The following is an 18346-nucleotide window of genomic DNA, read 5'->3' on the forward strand; positions in this document are numbered from 1 at the left end:
AAAAAAAAGGCAATGGAAATATCATGACATTTTTATTTTTGAGCTCTTCCAGACATTTAAATGAAAAACAATATATTGTTTTTAATACAAATAGACCTCCTGTTCACTGTTTTTGGTTCGTTTTTCTTTTTTTTCTCTATTAATATCCTATTCACTGTCACAGTGCTGTATTTTGGCTGGAAAAGCATATTGGGAGTCCCAAGGTGCAGTACCGGCCAGATCCTGTTAGTGGGGCTATCCCGAGAATGCACCCTCCCCACTTAGTGACAAGGATTGCAAAGCAGGTTAGATGCATTGGACCCGTTGTGGAATAAAACAGCAGGGACATGTTTTGGGTCACAGAATAGGCACACTAGTCTTGCTCTAGTGACGCTCTAGACGCTACTGCTGTTGATGTTAAACGGAGTTTCACAACACTGGGCGCGGGGCGATGACGTCGCCGTCGCCGGATTTTCAAAATAAGAGTATCGCAATATGAATCGATCTTTTTACGTGGCATCGATCCTATTTGATTATTGATAATAGATCGATATATCGATCTGGATCGATGTATCGTCCCACCCCTAGTAGCTAGTGGTTCTCGCGCACCTCAGGAAAATCCTTTCACGCTAGCACAGTGGGGTAAACTGACTCAGGAAAAGGTGAACGAGTGTCACAGAGTCACTACATTTGTAAGGGCTCGAAATTGCGACCATTTTGGTGGGGGCTCAACAATAAATGACAATCAGAAATGTCAAGTTGCATGTTGTTATTCTAACCAGCTTAGTTCTGTTGCATTTCCAATTTATTTATTTAAATTATAAATGTATCAGGAATCGATAAGGGAATCGAATCGATAAGCAGAATCGATAATGGAATCGTATCGATAAAATCTGATCAATTGCCATCCCTAGGGAGGAGGAGGTCGCACCAGAACAATTATTTGCACTCGCACGAATGCTCCCAATTATATTTTGAGGTCGCACAGATACAATTTCGGTCACATATGCGACCAATTCGGTCGCAATTTCGCGCCCAGAGTACTGAAACGGTTCGGTACGGATACCTTTACACCCCTAATAGGGAGTATATTTGATATGTAGTTATTTGGTGTACTTCCATCTGTTGAGACACATATCAAACCCTGTTCCTACATCTAGGTGCGACACTCCCTATCCAGCAAGCATGCGCGGGTTTCGTGCGATAACAGCGCGTGTGGCCGTCCACACCGAGTTCGACTTCAGAGCAGGCGAAAGCACACGGAGGATGGCACATTTACATTGGAACAGCTGTAAATGCCTAGTCTATGCGAAGTCAGTTTGAAGATTTCCAGTTCTATTGTCCATTTTGCATGTATAACCAGTTATTATATAATTAATTAGAATGATAGAATTCATTTTAGAATGATGAAATCAGTGACTGTACTCCTGAAAAAGTATAGTATGGTTTATTTGTATTGGGAAGGATACAGACCTAGAGCCATATGAAATCCGTTAATTTTTTTCCCAAATTCGGTTTTTATATTTCAGAATTCTGTATTTTGCTTTTTATGCTCATTTTACCATCAGAAATGGTGTCTAATAAGTGGGAATGAATAAATGTCCACAATTGAATAAGATAGAACAGTTCATTTAATGTTTTTATGTGCTGCAACTCAGAAATACAGTTACATTTTACACAATATTTTTCAAATAATATTGTGACAAAATAAAAATACACATTTCAAGTGTAAACAATAGATACAACTAGCTACTACTGACATTATCACAATGACAGTAGCCTAGCTATATATATTATATTGTGATGAAATATAGTAATGCATAATTTAGGCACCTTTAGTTTATTTCGTTTATAAAGGACTGTGTATAATGACAATCGTTTGCATTAAACAAATGGATGGGTGCACTAGATTTAGCTAGAAGCTATCATTTCCATCTATAGTCCTATGTACTGTAACGTTACATAGCTATTTAAGTTTATTTAGATTATAAAGGGCAGTGTATAATGACAATCGTTTGCATTAAACAAATGGATGGGTGCACTAGATTTAGCTAGAAGCTATAATTTCCATCTATAGTCCTATAACGTTACATAGCTATTTAAGTTTATTTAGTTTATAAAGGACAATGTGTAATGACAATCGTTTGCATTAAACAAATGGATGGGTGCACTAGATTTAGCTAGAAGCTATCATGTCCTAATGTTACATAGCCATTTAATCACAATAGTGTCGCAAGTGTTTTTGCGGGTCCAGTCCACGGAACGTTGACAGAATTTGCAAAACACCTTATCGCCGGAGGCATAAAAGTCATTAGGATACTGCTCTGCTCTGAATTTAGGGCTCATCACCCCTTCCTGACAGGCAGCGACGCGAGCGAGCGTGATTGCGAAAATGATTAAAATTTATTAGTTTCAATCAGTCTATCCTGACCTGCCGCTAGCGACAGCGAACTGAGCGGCGATGTCGTTCCCCCCTCAAATATTCGCTCGCTGTGTCTCTAGTTGAGCGATTATGCGGCCGAGTCCCGCCCCTAAACACTTTATTGGTCAAGAATTGCAGGCTGCTTTGCCCCCTGTTCCAGGTAACACACACACACACACACACACACACGGACACGCGCCGCCTCATATCAGGACAGTGTCGCGCGCGATTTCGTCTCCAGTTCGCTCCAGGGTTTCCGTTAGAAAAAATTGTTGCCGGTCTCAGGGTCCGGTAGATTTAAATCTACCGGTCAAATGAGAGAAATTCCGGTCAGAGTTTATTGAGCTTAAAAATAATTGACATCCTCAAGGCATGTAGAAACTAGATTTATAATATTTTAACTTAAAACTAGGCTACTTTTGTGTATACAGTCATTATATTCCAAATAAAATAAGTCCCGAGACTCGGTGCTGCTGCCGACTTTAAATCAAATAGGTGTCTGTGGGCAGTCGCCCGACATTAATAAACAGCAGTCGGTTATAATCACATTTTTATGAGCTAACGAATTCCATTATATTGGACATTTGTATTAATTATATCAAGTGAAGAACTGAGAAATGTGGCAGAGAGAGACGGCAACATTATCGTGGGTTTGCGTGATGACTCTCTCCACCTCGCAACGACTTATTTGCAAAGAGTATGGCGCTGCAGAGCAGCAGATTCAGCTGTTTTAAGGCTCTATCTGGGGACCGCTCAACAGCGCCCCCACCCAACAGCTGAATTGCCAATGGCTGAATTGGAGTACTGCACTCCGCCGGTACAGATGGGTGGGTTATGGTGGATTCTGTGGCTCTGCAGCTGCATGCAGTCGCAAATCTAGCAGCAATCTCCCGCTGACACAGCGGTGTCATTATTATACCTGCTTGGTGAAGCAACGATGAAACAAATGTAATGATTGTTTCGTTCATCGCATAGGCTATTTAATTTTAGCCTATTTTAATACAATTAAAATAATCAAATTGTGCTTAGAGGGAATTATTTTCACCGGACATTAAGACCGGAGAGATTAAATATGTTGGACTTCAACAGATTTTGCCAGTCAAATACCGGTAATTACCGGCTAACGGAAACGCTGGTTCGCTCGCTCGCTGCCTGTCAGGAACCGGTGTATTGCGGAATTTCTTAGCTTCTTGGCGACGTTAAGACTGAAGCAGCGAGACGCTTGAGCACTGCTGTGTTGTGTGTAACCCGCTCTAGCGTCCCCGCCTCCCCGGTCGCCAGGGCTCCAGACTAACTTTTTTCACCACCGTCCCAGAACCGTCCCGAAATACAATTTTAACCGTCCCAAAATGAATGTAACCGTCCCAAAAATCAAATGTTGTTTCTTTACTTTGGTTTTGTCGTCTATAGTCGTTATTGCCATAAGAAACACCATTCAGAGAAGGGGAGAATAAATTGATTTAGTCAAAAGGCTCCCAAGTGGAAAGATTTCACAAGAATAATTATGATTAAAAATAAATATATATATATATATATATATATATATATATATATATATATATATATATATATATATATATAAAAAGTGTTTAACAAGGTGCTAGTATAGGGATATTTGGTCACGGTGCAACCAATTGGAGCCATGTTGATTATTCCTTCCATAGGAAAATATATTTGTATTTTATTTTGTTTTAGTTTTTTTTGTTATTACAAATGTGTGTGTTTATGGTTGAAAATGTTAGAGATAAATAAAGATCAAATCAAATCTAACTGAATAAGTTATCCCTCTTCTAACAAGAAAGAAAAACGTTGTTTAGCTTTAAACTATATAATGTCATTGCGTCCAGAGATTCCACCTTTGATAACTAAAGTAATGACACTTGACTAGTAATGAAACATGTCCCTTAGATCGTGCTGTCCTCCTGGTCGAACTGCTGCTAAATTCCAGATGGCCCTCCTCACTGAATATGGATTCATTGTGTAGCTGAAGTGAAGTTTGCCTATAGCCTGTCGTCTATTTCTCCGCGTTCGTTTCGATAAATGTAACGTTATACCAATTAACTTGCAATGGTAGTAACATTACGTGTTAGTATAGAATCGAATAGAAATCCTTTAATAATCCCGAGGGAAATTCGGCACTACAGAGCAGACTATGTATCGCTCACATTGAACAACAATAAACATTTAGGTCAATATAGGACTAAAATAGGAATAACAATATAATAATATTAACAATAAGAATAAAATAGTGAACTATGGATTAATCAGTGGCCGTCTGATACGTTAGTCAGTAACGTTAGCTATAATAAGCAGCTATAACTAGAACGCGTCGATAACTCTATACAGTTCCAATAGACTAACATTACACTTCTGTGATTTAAATGTGTCCTCACCTTAGACTCAGGCCCTGGGGTAGTATTGCTGGATGTGGATGCAGTTCCTTGTTGGTCAGTTTGGGACTGTTCTCCATCTTCTGCTGTGTTCACCCTCTTCAAATAGCGCAGCATGTTTATTGTTTACAGTGCTCGCTTCACTGAGAGGATGCCACAGTGACAGTATAGCGTGTTTTTTTTATTTATTTTACTTTTCGCTGTGTTTTTGTACAGTGGAGAAAGCCTAGGTAAGAGAGATTTCCCTCACCTAGTCACCTGTTAACACGTTTAAATTTTTTGGAGCGAGATTCATTTGGGGTGTGATGCTGCTGCTGCTGCTGGAGCGCGACTGGCTGAGGAGTGGTGGGTAGAAGCTTGATGCTGCAGCGCGACTGGCTGAGGAGTGGTGGGTAGAAGCTTGATGTTGGATTAGCGTATCACTGCCTTGGGAGACGGAGATAGACATTGGATTCGGCTAATCATGCAACGTTTAGATTCACCATTTGACAGCAATATATGCGCGCACTGACAGTCGCTAATTTACATTTCCTGTGAAAAAAAAGAAAAAAAATCCTCCCCGTCCCGGTTGCGTCCCAAAAAAGATTTCTGTTCGTCCCAAATCAATATTTGATCGTCCCCGGGACGACGGGACATCGTTAGTCTCGAGCCCTGCCGGTCGCGTGTGCACCAAATGTTCCACCCAAAAACGGAATTTCAGTCCAGATTAGGCCAAATTCTGCAATATTCCACGTTTTGCAGTTTATTCCATTTAATTCCGCGATTCCGTCCGCGATTACGTGAAGTCGTGAACGCGGATTTCATATGGCTCTAAGTCAGACACATTAGCTGGTTTCAACATCTATATGTGTGGTAATAATGCAGATATTGAGTGTCATTTCTGTGAAAATGCACACGGCACATGCCTCTGAATCCAACCAAAGCGATTAAAGTCGCTTCCCGCCCACCCGCTCGCGGCTGGTGCGAACAGCGACGCCCGTTAACATGGGAGCGAAAGCGCCCGCCCGCATCCCATGTCTGGTGAGCTTCATGCGTGACACTCCCTATCCAGTCCTACAGCCCAAGGAAGACATGACGTGGATTCAGTCCTACAGCCCAAGGAAGACGTGGAGTGGATTCAGTCCTACAGCCCAAGGAAGACCTGAAATGGATTCAGTCCTACAGCCCAAGGAAGACCTGAAGTGGATTCAGTCCTACAGCCCAAGGAAGACCTGAAGTGGATTCTTTGAATTGAAGAGACACCGTTTGCTAACCTGTTCGGTTACTTCATTAAAAGCCTTATTCTAGAGCACCAAACTCTCCATCCACGTATGCACAGAGGAAATAATAATAATTCATTACATTTATATAGCGCTTTTATAGACACTCAAAAGCACTCCCCAACAATGTAGGGTAGAAATGGCCTCCTTCACCACCACTGGTAGCACCCAACCTTGGGCTATGCAGGCTCCTGGCACCAGGGGAACACCCTACTCTTTGCGATAGGCGTCCTGGGTTCTTTAAAGGCCAACCTCCAGCTTAAACCCTACTGATCAATTATGGGTAGTTTACATCATTGGTATATAATTTCTTTCTTTATTTTTTTCCATTTGACACCGGAAATGCCACTCTGAAAGAGTTAAAAAGGTCCACGCACGAATAACATGCACGCGCGAATCAAAAAAGCTTATCAAACGCCGACGTCACAACAGGACACAGGTGCATATTAATGAGCCGAATCTAATGTTGCTTTTCCACTAAAATAAAGTACTCAGTTTATCTCCGTGTGGGGAGGCGGGGCTGCTGGTGATCAGCATGAGAGCTCCAGAAATGTCACGTGAAAAACTGCAGACCACTGATTGGTCAGAAGAGAGACGCGTCACTGTCTGGAGAGTCTGAACGAAAACAGAACACCGCCATCTTTAATGTCTCGCGTAGGATGTCTTATGTATGTTTGCAGCACGAAACAAGTGCAATAAAAAAGGATACAGTCACTGTGTATTCTGCCTCATTTATTGATGAAACAAAACCGACATCAACACAATTTGCCACCGAGCGGAGAGTCTGACAAAAAGATCGCTGATTAGTTACGCTTGTTGTTGGGGTTAGGGACGAGTGGTAACGTTAGTTAGCCTAATGCTAACGTTAGCAGATAGACACGAGAGGCTAGGTAACGTTAAAGCTTGTAGAATAGACACAATGAGGTAACGTTAGCGTTAGCATAATAGACACAACGAGAGTCTGGTTAATGTTGTTATTGATTGAATGAAAACTGTGTTTTACTCTGGCTTGCCAAGCTCATCATAGCCCCTTTCGTGACTGATGCACCGAGTGATGGTAATGCTCCTTAATAGGAAACCAACCTAGATTTACCATGAAGGACTGGTTCTGGCCGAACCGTTCGTTATACAAGTATCACAGAGACATTTCAAATGTACTCACAGTTGCACGAGGGTTTCGGACAGAGATACGGGATGGTTTGAAAGCTCTGCGTTGCTAATAAACATTTTAAATATTTTTTATAAACTGCTCAAAACGGCATTATTTCCGGCGTTGGCTGCCTGGTGTGATCACAGCGCATGCGCATCATGCACCCAACGCCGGAAATAATGCTCCGCCTCCTTGCTACTGCCTGTGACTCACAGAGCCCCCTGGTGACCAACACCTGTTGTGACGACATTACACGCGCACGTTATGAACCATTGATTAAAATATGCACGTGCGTGGTGATTGTGTTGGGCAGACAAAATGTTTTGATAAAAACGCTAAAACTGGGTCAATTTCAATACTTTTTTTTCCAATTCTTCATGAAAGTCACTGTTGGCCTAGTCCACATTGTTTATTGAACAAAAATACAACGTGGAGGTTGACCTTTAACAACTAAGATTCAGTCGGGACCTCGGTTTAGCGTCTCATCCGAAGGACGGAAGCAAGGCCATTGCTACTTTATACCTCAACTACATGTGCTCTGTCTGTGGCAGAGGTGTTATTTGAAGTAGCAGATGCAATTGGGGCATGACGCACAGACAGTGTCCGTGTGCAGCATGTGAGCTCAATGTCTGCTGTGCGCACCAGTAACCTCCCTCCTCTCACATCCCTTCTTCAATTAATTTCTAGATGGGAGCGGATCCATTCTGATATAAATAATAATAATAACTTTATTTGTATAGCACCTTTCATACAGGGGATTGCAGTTCAAAGTGCTTTACATCAGTAAGAAATAAGACATAAAATCTGTGTAAAACAAGCAGCAAGAGCAAAGTATAAAGTGGGATAAAATAATGCAGATATATTAATCAAATCATATAAGAACCTCACGTTCCAATAGGGCCTAGGCTTCTTGAATTTCTGTAATCACCCAGCGGATAGTGGGGTGTAGAAATAAAAGGTAAAAATAAGTAAAATAATAGCAAGGGTAAAATGCGCAGACAGTTTTTCTGGGATCTAACATCCCAACAGGCCACCTTGTTTATGGTTTGATTCAACTAAGGGCTGCAACTAACGATTATTTTGGTAATCGACTAATCTGTCGATTATTTTTTCGATTAGTCGACTAATCTAACGATTATTTTTGTCATTCGATTAGTCGATTAATCTAACGATTATTTTTGTCACACCCTCAATCTCTGCTTCCTGTGGGCATGGCTCCTTCTCCAATGCATGTTTTACCTCACATGCTCAAATCTGCACACCTGTTGTCCAGTCCCTCTGCTTTAACAGTTAACTTAACATAACATGATGATCCCATAGCAAATTAAAATAATGACTCATGAAACATTTGAATTTGGATCTTAAGCAACTTTAAATCAAAATGTATTTGAACAATACAACAATCACTCATAACAAGATAAATAAATTAAATAATACAAATTAAAGTGGAAGTGTTTAAATAACAAAAAATATATATAGCAGACTTCTTAGCTTAACATCCCAGGGAACTAATGGGATAACTGGGGATGTTATTTGCTCCTGATAAGAGTCTCAAAGTCTGGGGTGATGGTAGACAAAGCAACTCTGAGGTCATGCTCAATGTCCAATCTGTTCCTCTGCTTTGTCTTCAGCTGGACCAGAGCTGAGAAGCCACTTTCACAAAGATAGGTAGTTGAGACATTGAGACATTTTAGCACCACATGGTCCATTATTTACCCAACGTAATACAAGCACAATGAGACTCACATTTCAATCTAGAACCAAAGTGATAGCCATAAACCAAATATGATTTATTGAGCAACATGTTAACACTTTTGGTGCCGGGAACCGTCTTTAGACGTCATTCCCGGCCATGCTCAAGTTGCCGGACGACGCTTTACGTCGTCCTTATATCAATATTTCAAAAATCTGCGATCGGATTCATATGTCCCCTCCGCTGGCCTGAGATCCACCAGCAGGACCCACTGAGCTCTCTGGCGGTTCAGGAGCGCCATCTGGTGGCCGATCGGCGCAATCGCTTAAACAGGATGTGCCATAGAGGTTGTGCTAGACGTCCGTATTGCTTCCGGCCACTCGGTACATGTCCCGTGACTCTGGCTCGTCACGCTACATAGCGATCGATTGCCAATAACTCGATAAACAACATGATTTGGACGTATATACCATTATACAAGCTGGAGATGGACCGGGTAAATCGCCATCCCATAATGATAGAATTTCTACTCTACGATGATCGCCCAACGGCGCGCGGAGACTGGGGTGAGTTTGAGCGTGTAACGTTACCGTCTTCGATACTAACTGCTATTATCAACATTTGACCCACATTAGATGATTGGTATAACGCTGCCCACGGAATTATAAACGCCCCCTCGCCCATCCGGTCAACATCAGATGACGTGTAGTAACTTCTAGAAGTACGTCTAGTTGGAATTTTTTATATTGTGCTGATTGCCATCAAACTGTATTTCATCATCAATATAATGCATTTGGGGCTATATATCACGTTCTGGAGAAAGCTGCAGAAAGAGATGAAAACATACTTATACATTAGACTAGGGCTGGGCGATATGACCAAAAACGTTATCGCGATAAAATTATAAAATTATTTTCATATAATTCGATATCGATAATTATCGTCGATATAATGTCCGTCAAGTTTAATTGACTTCTTATGCTGCTGCGAATGTCTCAAGTCGAGTTGATGTCGTAATCAGTCCGCGCACGTTACGTTAGTAGTTAGCCGACAAGCGGAGTATCTCATGACAATAAATATGACACTAAAATACTCTCTTCCGCCACAATATATTGAAACAAACTGTATACCTCACACTACTATAAACGTGGCCTCAGAATTCAAAACACACACATACTCGGCACGTAAATATATAAAACATCGGCGTGCAAGCTAATTAGCCTAGCAAGCCTGTAGTATCTAAGCGGAGTATTCCATGACAATGTGCTAAATATTACACTAAAATACTCTCTTCCGCCACAATATATTGAAACGACGTCCACTGTATACCCCCACTCAGGGTTCGAAATTAACGGGGGCTTGGGGCATAATGCCCTTGAAAATGGACAAAATGCCCTCGAAAATCAGTTAAGGAGGGCACTTAATGCCCCCGACAGTTTACTAATTATATATATATATTTATCCGGTAATGGAGCGTCTGTGGGAGTACGGTTCAGATGACGCGCAAATAAAAAAAAATTATTTGGCGGAGCCGGTGTTCTGCACTGGCTGCAGGCAGCAGCAGCCAGCTGCCAGGTGCTAGTCAGTTTGTGTAAAAATGGCACGCACAATATAAATCAATCTTCATTACGACTTTAAAAACATAGCCATTAACATTACATATGCCTACACACATCTTGCCATAGCGTTAGGAGTTTGTAAACACAACGCACGTTTTAACTATGGTAGCCCGACGCAGCCCGCAAGCTAATACTGTAGTCAATGAAATGTCACCGTGTAGCAGAGGAGGAAATGGGAGTCTGAGAGGCGGGGTGTTTAAAGACAATGATAGGCGTTTATTCAACATCCAAGAAGGCTAACATACAACCAGGGGCGTATCTAGACCCAGCACTTCAGTAGGGCACAGAAGGGCACCAACAACTACGAAACTACGAAAAAAATTTGGCCGGTTTTGGCCGGTTTGTGGGCGAAAATGGGTGGATTTTGTAACTATTTTTTTTTAACTTTATTTCGGTTTTATGGTTAGGTTAGGGTTATGTTATTTAATTATTTTGGGGAGCCAGCCCCCCAAACTCCTGAAATGCATAGAAATCTATGAAATAAATAAAACAATCTGACATTTATATTAATTAAAAAGAGCTAGCCACCCAAACCCCTAAAATACATAGAAATCTATGCATTTTGGAACAGTTACTATATATATAGTCAATAAAGCATTTAGTCATACTTAAAGTTTAAAGTGCTTTACTTGCATTGAACATTGCATTGAACATTGAACATTGAGGAGACATCATTAGAAAGCACAATGTATGTTTCCATAGTTACGCAGATGACACACAATTGTACATCTCCGCTGAACCAAATGATCACACAGCTATAAACTCCATTTCCGCCTGTCTCTTAGCAATAAACAAATGGATGACGAACAACTTCCTAAAATTAAATGAGGGCAAAACTGAAATCCTACTAGTCGGTCCTATAACAAAAAGAGAAATGTTACAGAGCAATATGGGGCAACTTACTCCTTGGATCAAACCCGAAGTTACAAGTAAGTGATCATCTACTACTGGTCTATTGAAGGTTCCAAGCCACAGTCTAAAGAAAATCAGGGATGCAGCCTTTGCTAACTATGCACCAAAGTTATGGAACACACTGCCTATGGACATTAGGGAAGCTAGATCTCTTAATATTTTCAGAAATAAGCTAAAAACGTACCTCTTCACCATAGCCTTCTAATACACCCCGCTGTTGATTGTACTGTAGCACTATTTTACTCTGGCCATTCTATTGCATAATTTTACTATCTATTCTACTATTCTATTATTGCACTGTATTATTGGTGTGCAAACCAGTCAACTTACAAAAAAGAGCCTGTTGGAGGATTTCAACAAGATAAATGCAGTGCAAAATATTTCACTATAATATTTCAAAGCGAAGTAAAAAATATTATAATAATTATTTGATCATGTTAAATGATCATTTGATCATGTTAAAAAAGGGAAAATAAAAAACATTTGTTAAAAAAAAAAAAAAAAAAAAAAACATTTTTTTTTATTTTTTTTTTCATCACTGGGGCACAGATGATCATCACTAGGGCACGTGCCCTAGTGATAGTGGTCTAAATACGCCTCTGCATACAACTGTGTTTTACTAACTCCAACCGGGACTATTGCCGCTTTTCCACTGCATGTTGATGTTAGAACGTCTCCTCCTAACGTTACCGGAGCTGATAACATTGTCTGAACTGGTGGTCCGTGACGCTAAAATGTCCGTGGGGACCCGCGCCAACCCATAGATAGTTCCAACTCACCGAATTACGTAATCCACCACAGTTGCACTCAATATTTAAATAATGTTAGTCTAAATAAATGTAGACAGAAACATAATAATTTCAAGCAGAAAACGAATCTTTCCATTAAGAACTGACAATCAGGGAATTTAAACATGGTTGACATTGTTTTTGTGTGTTTATATTAAAGAAAGGAAAGTCTAGTGCTGGCTGAGCATATTGTTTGTTAAGTTAATACTTTGACAAATGTAGCCTATATTTTTCAGTCAGTTCGGTCTTTGTGTGCCAAACATTATTTAAGGCTGTAAACACTGTAAACCTTTTATTTTATTTTTAATAAATGAGAAGCATGTTTAGATTTGAGTGTTAAATTTTTTTTTAATAAAAATTAACATATATCGAACTGAAAACCGTGACCCCAAAATCGTGATACGAACCAAACCGTCCCATTTTGTGAACCGTCCCACCCCTACCGTTTATCATAAAAATGCAGTGCCCCCGAAATACAAAAAAAAGCCCCCGAAAATCAATTAAGGGGGGCAAAAAAAGCCCTTGAAAAAAAATGTTAATTTCTAACCCTGCCCCCACTACTATAAACGTGGCCTCAGAATTCACGTCACACACATACTCTGCACGTAAATATATAAAACATCGGCGTGCAAGCTAATTAGCCTAGCAAGCCTGGTTGTTGAGTGAGTCCTACCTCCTTCCGGGTATACTTCGCTCTCGGCCATCTCCTTCACTGATTGGTTGTTAGCTGTTGTGCGTAAACACGTCATCACGTAACGTTGGTTGTTGTCAGTGAGTGTGGTGAGCCGAGGCTGAACGGAGCCAAGCTTGGAAAATCGATATATCGAAACTTTGCGACCACGTTTCATGTTTATTTCGAGGAAATAATTTATCGCGATAGTTATCGTTATCGTTTTATCGCCCAGCCCTACATTAGACCCAGGGACCGAAACTAGAGAGCGCCACCCGCCATTTGCGCTCAGTTTTTACGTTTGGCGCCTCCCACTGAGACGTCTGAGCGCCGTGTGGCGCTCAATCAAATAGTCATGTGAAAACCGAAAATCATGATCAAATTCTTTAGCGGAGTTCTCACTCGCTGTCTCAGCAGACATGAAGCACGCACCGCGCACTGCTGCTGCTACCCCCTCCCCACCTGTTTCTGTATGCTGCATGTAAACAGAGGCTATTGCCTCCGAGTCACCGTGACGTTAGTTAGCACTGCTGCTGCTGCTAATGCCTGCATGTAAACAGAGGCTATTGCCTCACCGTGACGTTAGTCTAGTCAGTGTGGGACCTTCGTGAGATAACGTTAGCTACCGTTACAAAATGACCCAGTCAACTATTCACTTAGTTTAATACACGAGGCATTGTGTAACGTTATCCAGCCGGCTAGCTACGGATAGCTCCCGACATCAACAAATCCTCCAGCAATAGTCCAGTGCATAATACCTCCGTTGGCTAGGTAACTAGTCACTACGAAATGTCGCAGTAAACTAAATAGTTCACTGAGGCGTTGTCCCAACGCCATCCAGCAGTAGCTACAGATAGCTCTTGGCATCAATGTCCTACAACCAGGGAGCGAAATTAACTTTTTGACTCACCGGCCAGTGGCGGGTAGATGGGAAGAGTCTACCCGCCAAGCATATTTCTTACCTGCCAAAAATTTTTTGATTAAAAAAAATATATATATATTTTATATAAAAAAAAATATTTAAATAAAATATATATTATATAATCATACTTGTAGTTGTATTATCTGCGAGACATCGCCACCACGCAATAAGTCAAAATGCTTGCTATCTGCAAACAGCTCCACTATCTGTGTGTATACTTGAGTAGCCTCCAGCTCCAGCAAGGATTCTCCGGCCCTGCAGCTAGACCCTATATTCAGCTAGACCCTACATTCAGCATGCAAGGATTCTCCGGCGATGCAGCTGGACCTATTTATAACGTTACCGTTCTTTTGTCAAATCACATTCAACATGCCCTCAGCTAGAATACGCATTCAATCAATGTTATAAGACATTGATATCAGGAGCTATCTGTAGCTACTGCTAGCCCGGTAGATAACGTTAAGACAATTTAGTTTACTGGGACAGATGGATCAACGTGAGCTAGCTAAGCTAGCTAACGAGGGACCGGAGGTATTATGCACTCGAGTAGACTATTGCTGGAGCATTTGTTGATATCAGCAGCTATCAGTAGCTAGCCAGCTAGATACCGTTAGACAATGCCTCGTCATGTATTAAACTAAAAGTGAATAGTTGACTGGGTCATTGTTTAAACAGTAACGTTAGCTCTTGGAGGTCCGATATAGACTAGAGGAGATGGAAGTAAACAAGCCAAATGGGAGCTTCCGATTGGTCATTTGCTTTTTTTCTCATGAAACCAGTTACGTCACTCTACTGTGATTGGACCGTTGACTTGAGTGCGATGTGGGACTTGTAGTTTTTTAACGATCTCGCGGCGGAGAAAAAAAAGACGAGCGGCTATAATCTGTACTCGCACAAGAGTATCGTTATGAAGTTTATGAACTACACGTCTACACGCCACACGGCGGGCAGCCCTCTAAGTGTCATGCGTCAAAGGTAAAAACAGCCCGCCCCTGGCGGGCGGCGGGCTTTAGTTTCGGTCCCTGCCTACAACAACACAACATGCGTATTCGAGTCCCTGGTTTACATCGCATGAGTGAGGGCTGCTGACTAGGGTCCAGGTGCAGCGCCGGAGAATTTTTTTGCATGCTGAATGTAGCGTTTAGGGTCCAGCTGCACCCCCGGAGAATCCTTGCTGGAGCTGGAGGCCACTCGAGTATACACACAGACAGTGGAGCTGTTTGCAGACAGCGAGGTGGCGATGTCTCGCAGATAACACAACCACAAGTATGATTATATAATATATATATTTTATTAAAAAAAAATCTATATAAAATAATAATAAAAAAAAATTGTATCAAAAAAAGTTGGCGGGTAAGAAATATGCTTGGCGGGTAGATTCTTCCCATCTACCCGCCACTGGCCGGTGAGTCAAAAAGTTAATTTCGCTCCCTGATTAGACCATACTTTACTATGAATATGTGAATGAAAAAGTTTAACGTTGCTACACAATGAACAATACATATAGGACTTTGAATGGGCCCTAATAATGGCAATGTAGCAATAGAATTTAAAAAGTTATAGCCCTGCAAAGAAGGGAACTTTCTCCATAGACAAATAGCGCTGGCAATCTATGGTATATCATGATTTTAACCTTAGGCAGCCAAAGTGTTAAGTTGCCCGAGTTGAAAATGGGGCACCCTGATGTAAACAAGACGAAAGTCTTTCTCTGGTCTGCATCCCCTTAACAATTGTGTGTATTGAGCTGTAATGAATTTGTACCCATTCTACAATCTGTTAATAACATTTTCAATCAATCAATCCCCAAATCCGGGACATTTGTACTAGGGCTGCAACTAATGACTATTTTGGTAGTCGACTAATCTGCCGATTATTTTTTCGATTAGTCGACTAATCGAAAACCAATGTAAACAAAAAAAAAAAATATATATATATATATATATATATATTTTTTTTTAAACTACCTATCTTTGTGAAAGTGGCTTCTCAGCTCTGGTCCAGCTGAAGACAGAGCAGAGGAACAGATTGGACATTGAGCATTACCTCAGAGTTGCTTGTCTACCATCACCCCAGACTTTGAGACCAAAAGTGACTTGTCGATCTGCTGGAGCCAGCTAACGTTAGGTTGCTGAGGCTATTAGCACATCGACAAGCTGCTGGATCTCCCGATGCTGGTTGAAGTGGAGCTAGGTAGCCAGCAGGCTAAATGCTCCCGACGACATCAACAAGCTGCTGGAGCCAGCTAACGTTAGCTTGACTGGTTGCTGGCTAACTAATGAAGCTACTCGTCCCGGGAGATAACGGCGCTGGTTGTTGGCTAACTAATGTAGCTACTCGTCCCGTGAGATAACGGCGCTGCCTGGCTGGTTGTTGGCTAACTAATGTAGCTACTCGTCCTGTGAGATAACGGCGCTGCCTGGCTGGTTGTTGGCTAACTAATGTAGCTACTTGTCCTGTGAGATAACGGCGCTGCCTGGCTGGTTGTTGGCTAACTAATGTAGCTACATTTGCGCATTGCAGTTACTTATTATTAAGCGTTATTGTTTTTAATGACTAATCGACGCAACAATATCTCGTCGACGATTTTTCATAATCGACATCGTCGATTATGTCGACTAATCGTTGCAGCCCTAATTTGTACATCCACTTTGGTATTCGTTAGTTAGTTTATCAGTTTGTCAATTTTGCAGGGACATAAACAAGCCTTCATGGTCGCTCAGGAGGGAAGCACACAGCTCTTCCATTACCCCAATTTATAGATTTCCCCAGACCTTTATCTCGTTATACTTATCATCACTTGTCATAACAAGAAACCAGGATGCTTTTTCTACCGAATGAATGCAATACGCGTCCGTAGCAATGGTTTTGATTGATTGATTTGATTGAAAATGTTATTAACAGATTGCAGAATGGGTAGAATACAGTACGGCTCAATACACACAATTGTTAAGGGGATGCAGACCAGAGAAAGACTTTAGTCTTGTTTACATCAGGGTGCCCCATTTTCATGACATACAGATAGACAGTCACGTCCATTACTGTGGAAATGGACGCCTTTCTGGTGATAGTAAATTGTATTTGTGTTTCAAGGCCTTGTTTTTGCAGCCATAATCCTAATTCCTGGAGCAATTTTACCCTGGCCATCGTGACGGCTATTTTGACCCCATCTACCGTCCAAATTACCACGACACCTCGGGTATATAAACAGCGTATATAAATGCACTAAGTTTCATTCTCTCGTGCAGACTTGCTATTAGTATTATTATGTCTAGTTCCAAGTGTGGCTGAGAATGTAACGTTAGTAGAAATGCAGTGCAGCAACAATGTCCCCCAGAGAGACGCACCAGCGCCTGGCCTGCAGCCACAGTAAACACAAGCAGGAAGTCGGTGGAATTCCTCCTCTTTCACTTTGTTGTTCTACTACATCGATTTATTAATAATCCGCGTGGTGAATTCAGACCAAGCGGTGTTGTTGTTGTTGTTCAACCACTGGACAATAACTAGGCATGAATCATTTAATAATAAAGGCTGAACAACACGGGGCGACTCGGGCAATACGAGTCTGTCTAGTCACGAAATGGGCCACTCGGGCATACGAGTCTGTCTCTCTGACTGAGGAACGGCCATTCTGACCACCAGTCAACATGCCAGAAACTACTAGTTTATTAATAACTCTTTCACTGCGACAACACCACACAGCATGTGAACCTTTCCACTGCCGCACGACAGCAGGTTAACCCTTTACTAGCACACTACCGACGGGTGACCGTGTGGCAGTGAAAGGGCCAAGCCGCGGCTCTCATCATCATACCGTAGAACGCGAGCAGCTCTATCGGCGCAGCAGACCTGTCCTCCTCCACTTGAACACCAACGCTGCGCTGCAGGAGTTTATTACCGTCACACTTGTTGTTGGAGTCCACCGACGTCTCCGCGGTCCCGTTGTTGTTGTTGTTGTTGTTGACGACGGTGGTCCCGGTGGCGGAGGCTCGGTAGCGACTCTCGAACAGTCGCGTTAGCTCCAGTGTCGCCTCTTTCACCAGCGCGCCCAGCACGGATGCTATCTGGTTTTGAAAGTCCATGTCGGACACAGACATGTCTGTATGTGTTGCTGCTGGTATTATTAAGCCCGCAGCGGTAAACATATAAGAGCTATAATCCGTGTAAAAAGGAGGCCATGGAGGCTAACATCAGAGAGCTAGCTATCCAAACTGTATTTATCAACAACCACATGGAGGAACCAGAGAAAATGTGGGGGCGTGTCCGATGACGGAGGCGCGTCAAATTCCTGACGACGCGTTGCGTCACATTTGGAGAGTAGGGTATATCGAGTAGGGGGTATCTGCAGAGCCGCAGAGCCAGGCTGGACGGGTTGCTTATAGCTTATCCGCAACAGTAAGTTACTTCCGGGGTAGGCCTGATTGGCCCCGACAGGCACGTGACGCGCAACTTTCTCTGCCGCGCGGCACGCTCCGCGGAGCCGAGCGGCAGAGCTTGCGGAATTACGTAACCGTCCAAATACGCCATGACTTTCATTCGGTGCTT

The 18346-nt window shown here is 42.0% G+C and overlaps 1 protein-coding gene across 2 annotated transcripts in view; it reads right to left on the reverse strand.

Annotated features, from left to right (window-relative positions):
- Positions 1 to 17998, reverse strand: part of LOC311239663 (uncharacterized protein) — a 48288-nt gene extending 30290 nt beyond the window's left edge. The window contains exon 1 of one of the 2 annotated variants that reach the window (XM_084328054.1): positions 17700 to 17998. In XM_084328054.1, the coding sequence (XP_084184180.1) occupies positions 17700 to 17946 (247 nt within the window). In that variant the 5' untranslated portion in view covers positions 17947 to 17998. Of the gene's footprint in view, positions 1 to 17615 lie in introns of both variants that reach the window. The other variant, XM_084328053.1, reaches the window with a different exon arrangement.
- Positions 17999 to 18346: the final 348 nt, after the last annotated feature.

This window comes from Notolepis coatsorum (assembly GCF_963971535.1).
Source record: "Notolepis coatsorum genome assembly, chromosome: 13".
Lineage (NCBI taxonomy): Eukaryota > Metazoa > Chordata > Actinopteri > Aulopiformes > Paralepididae > Notolepis > Notolepis coatsorum.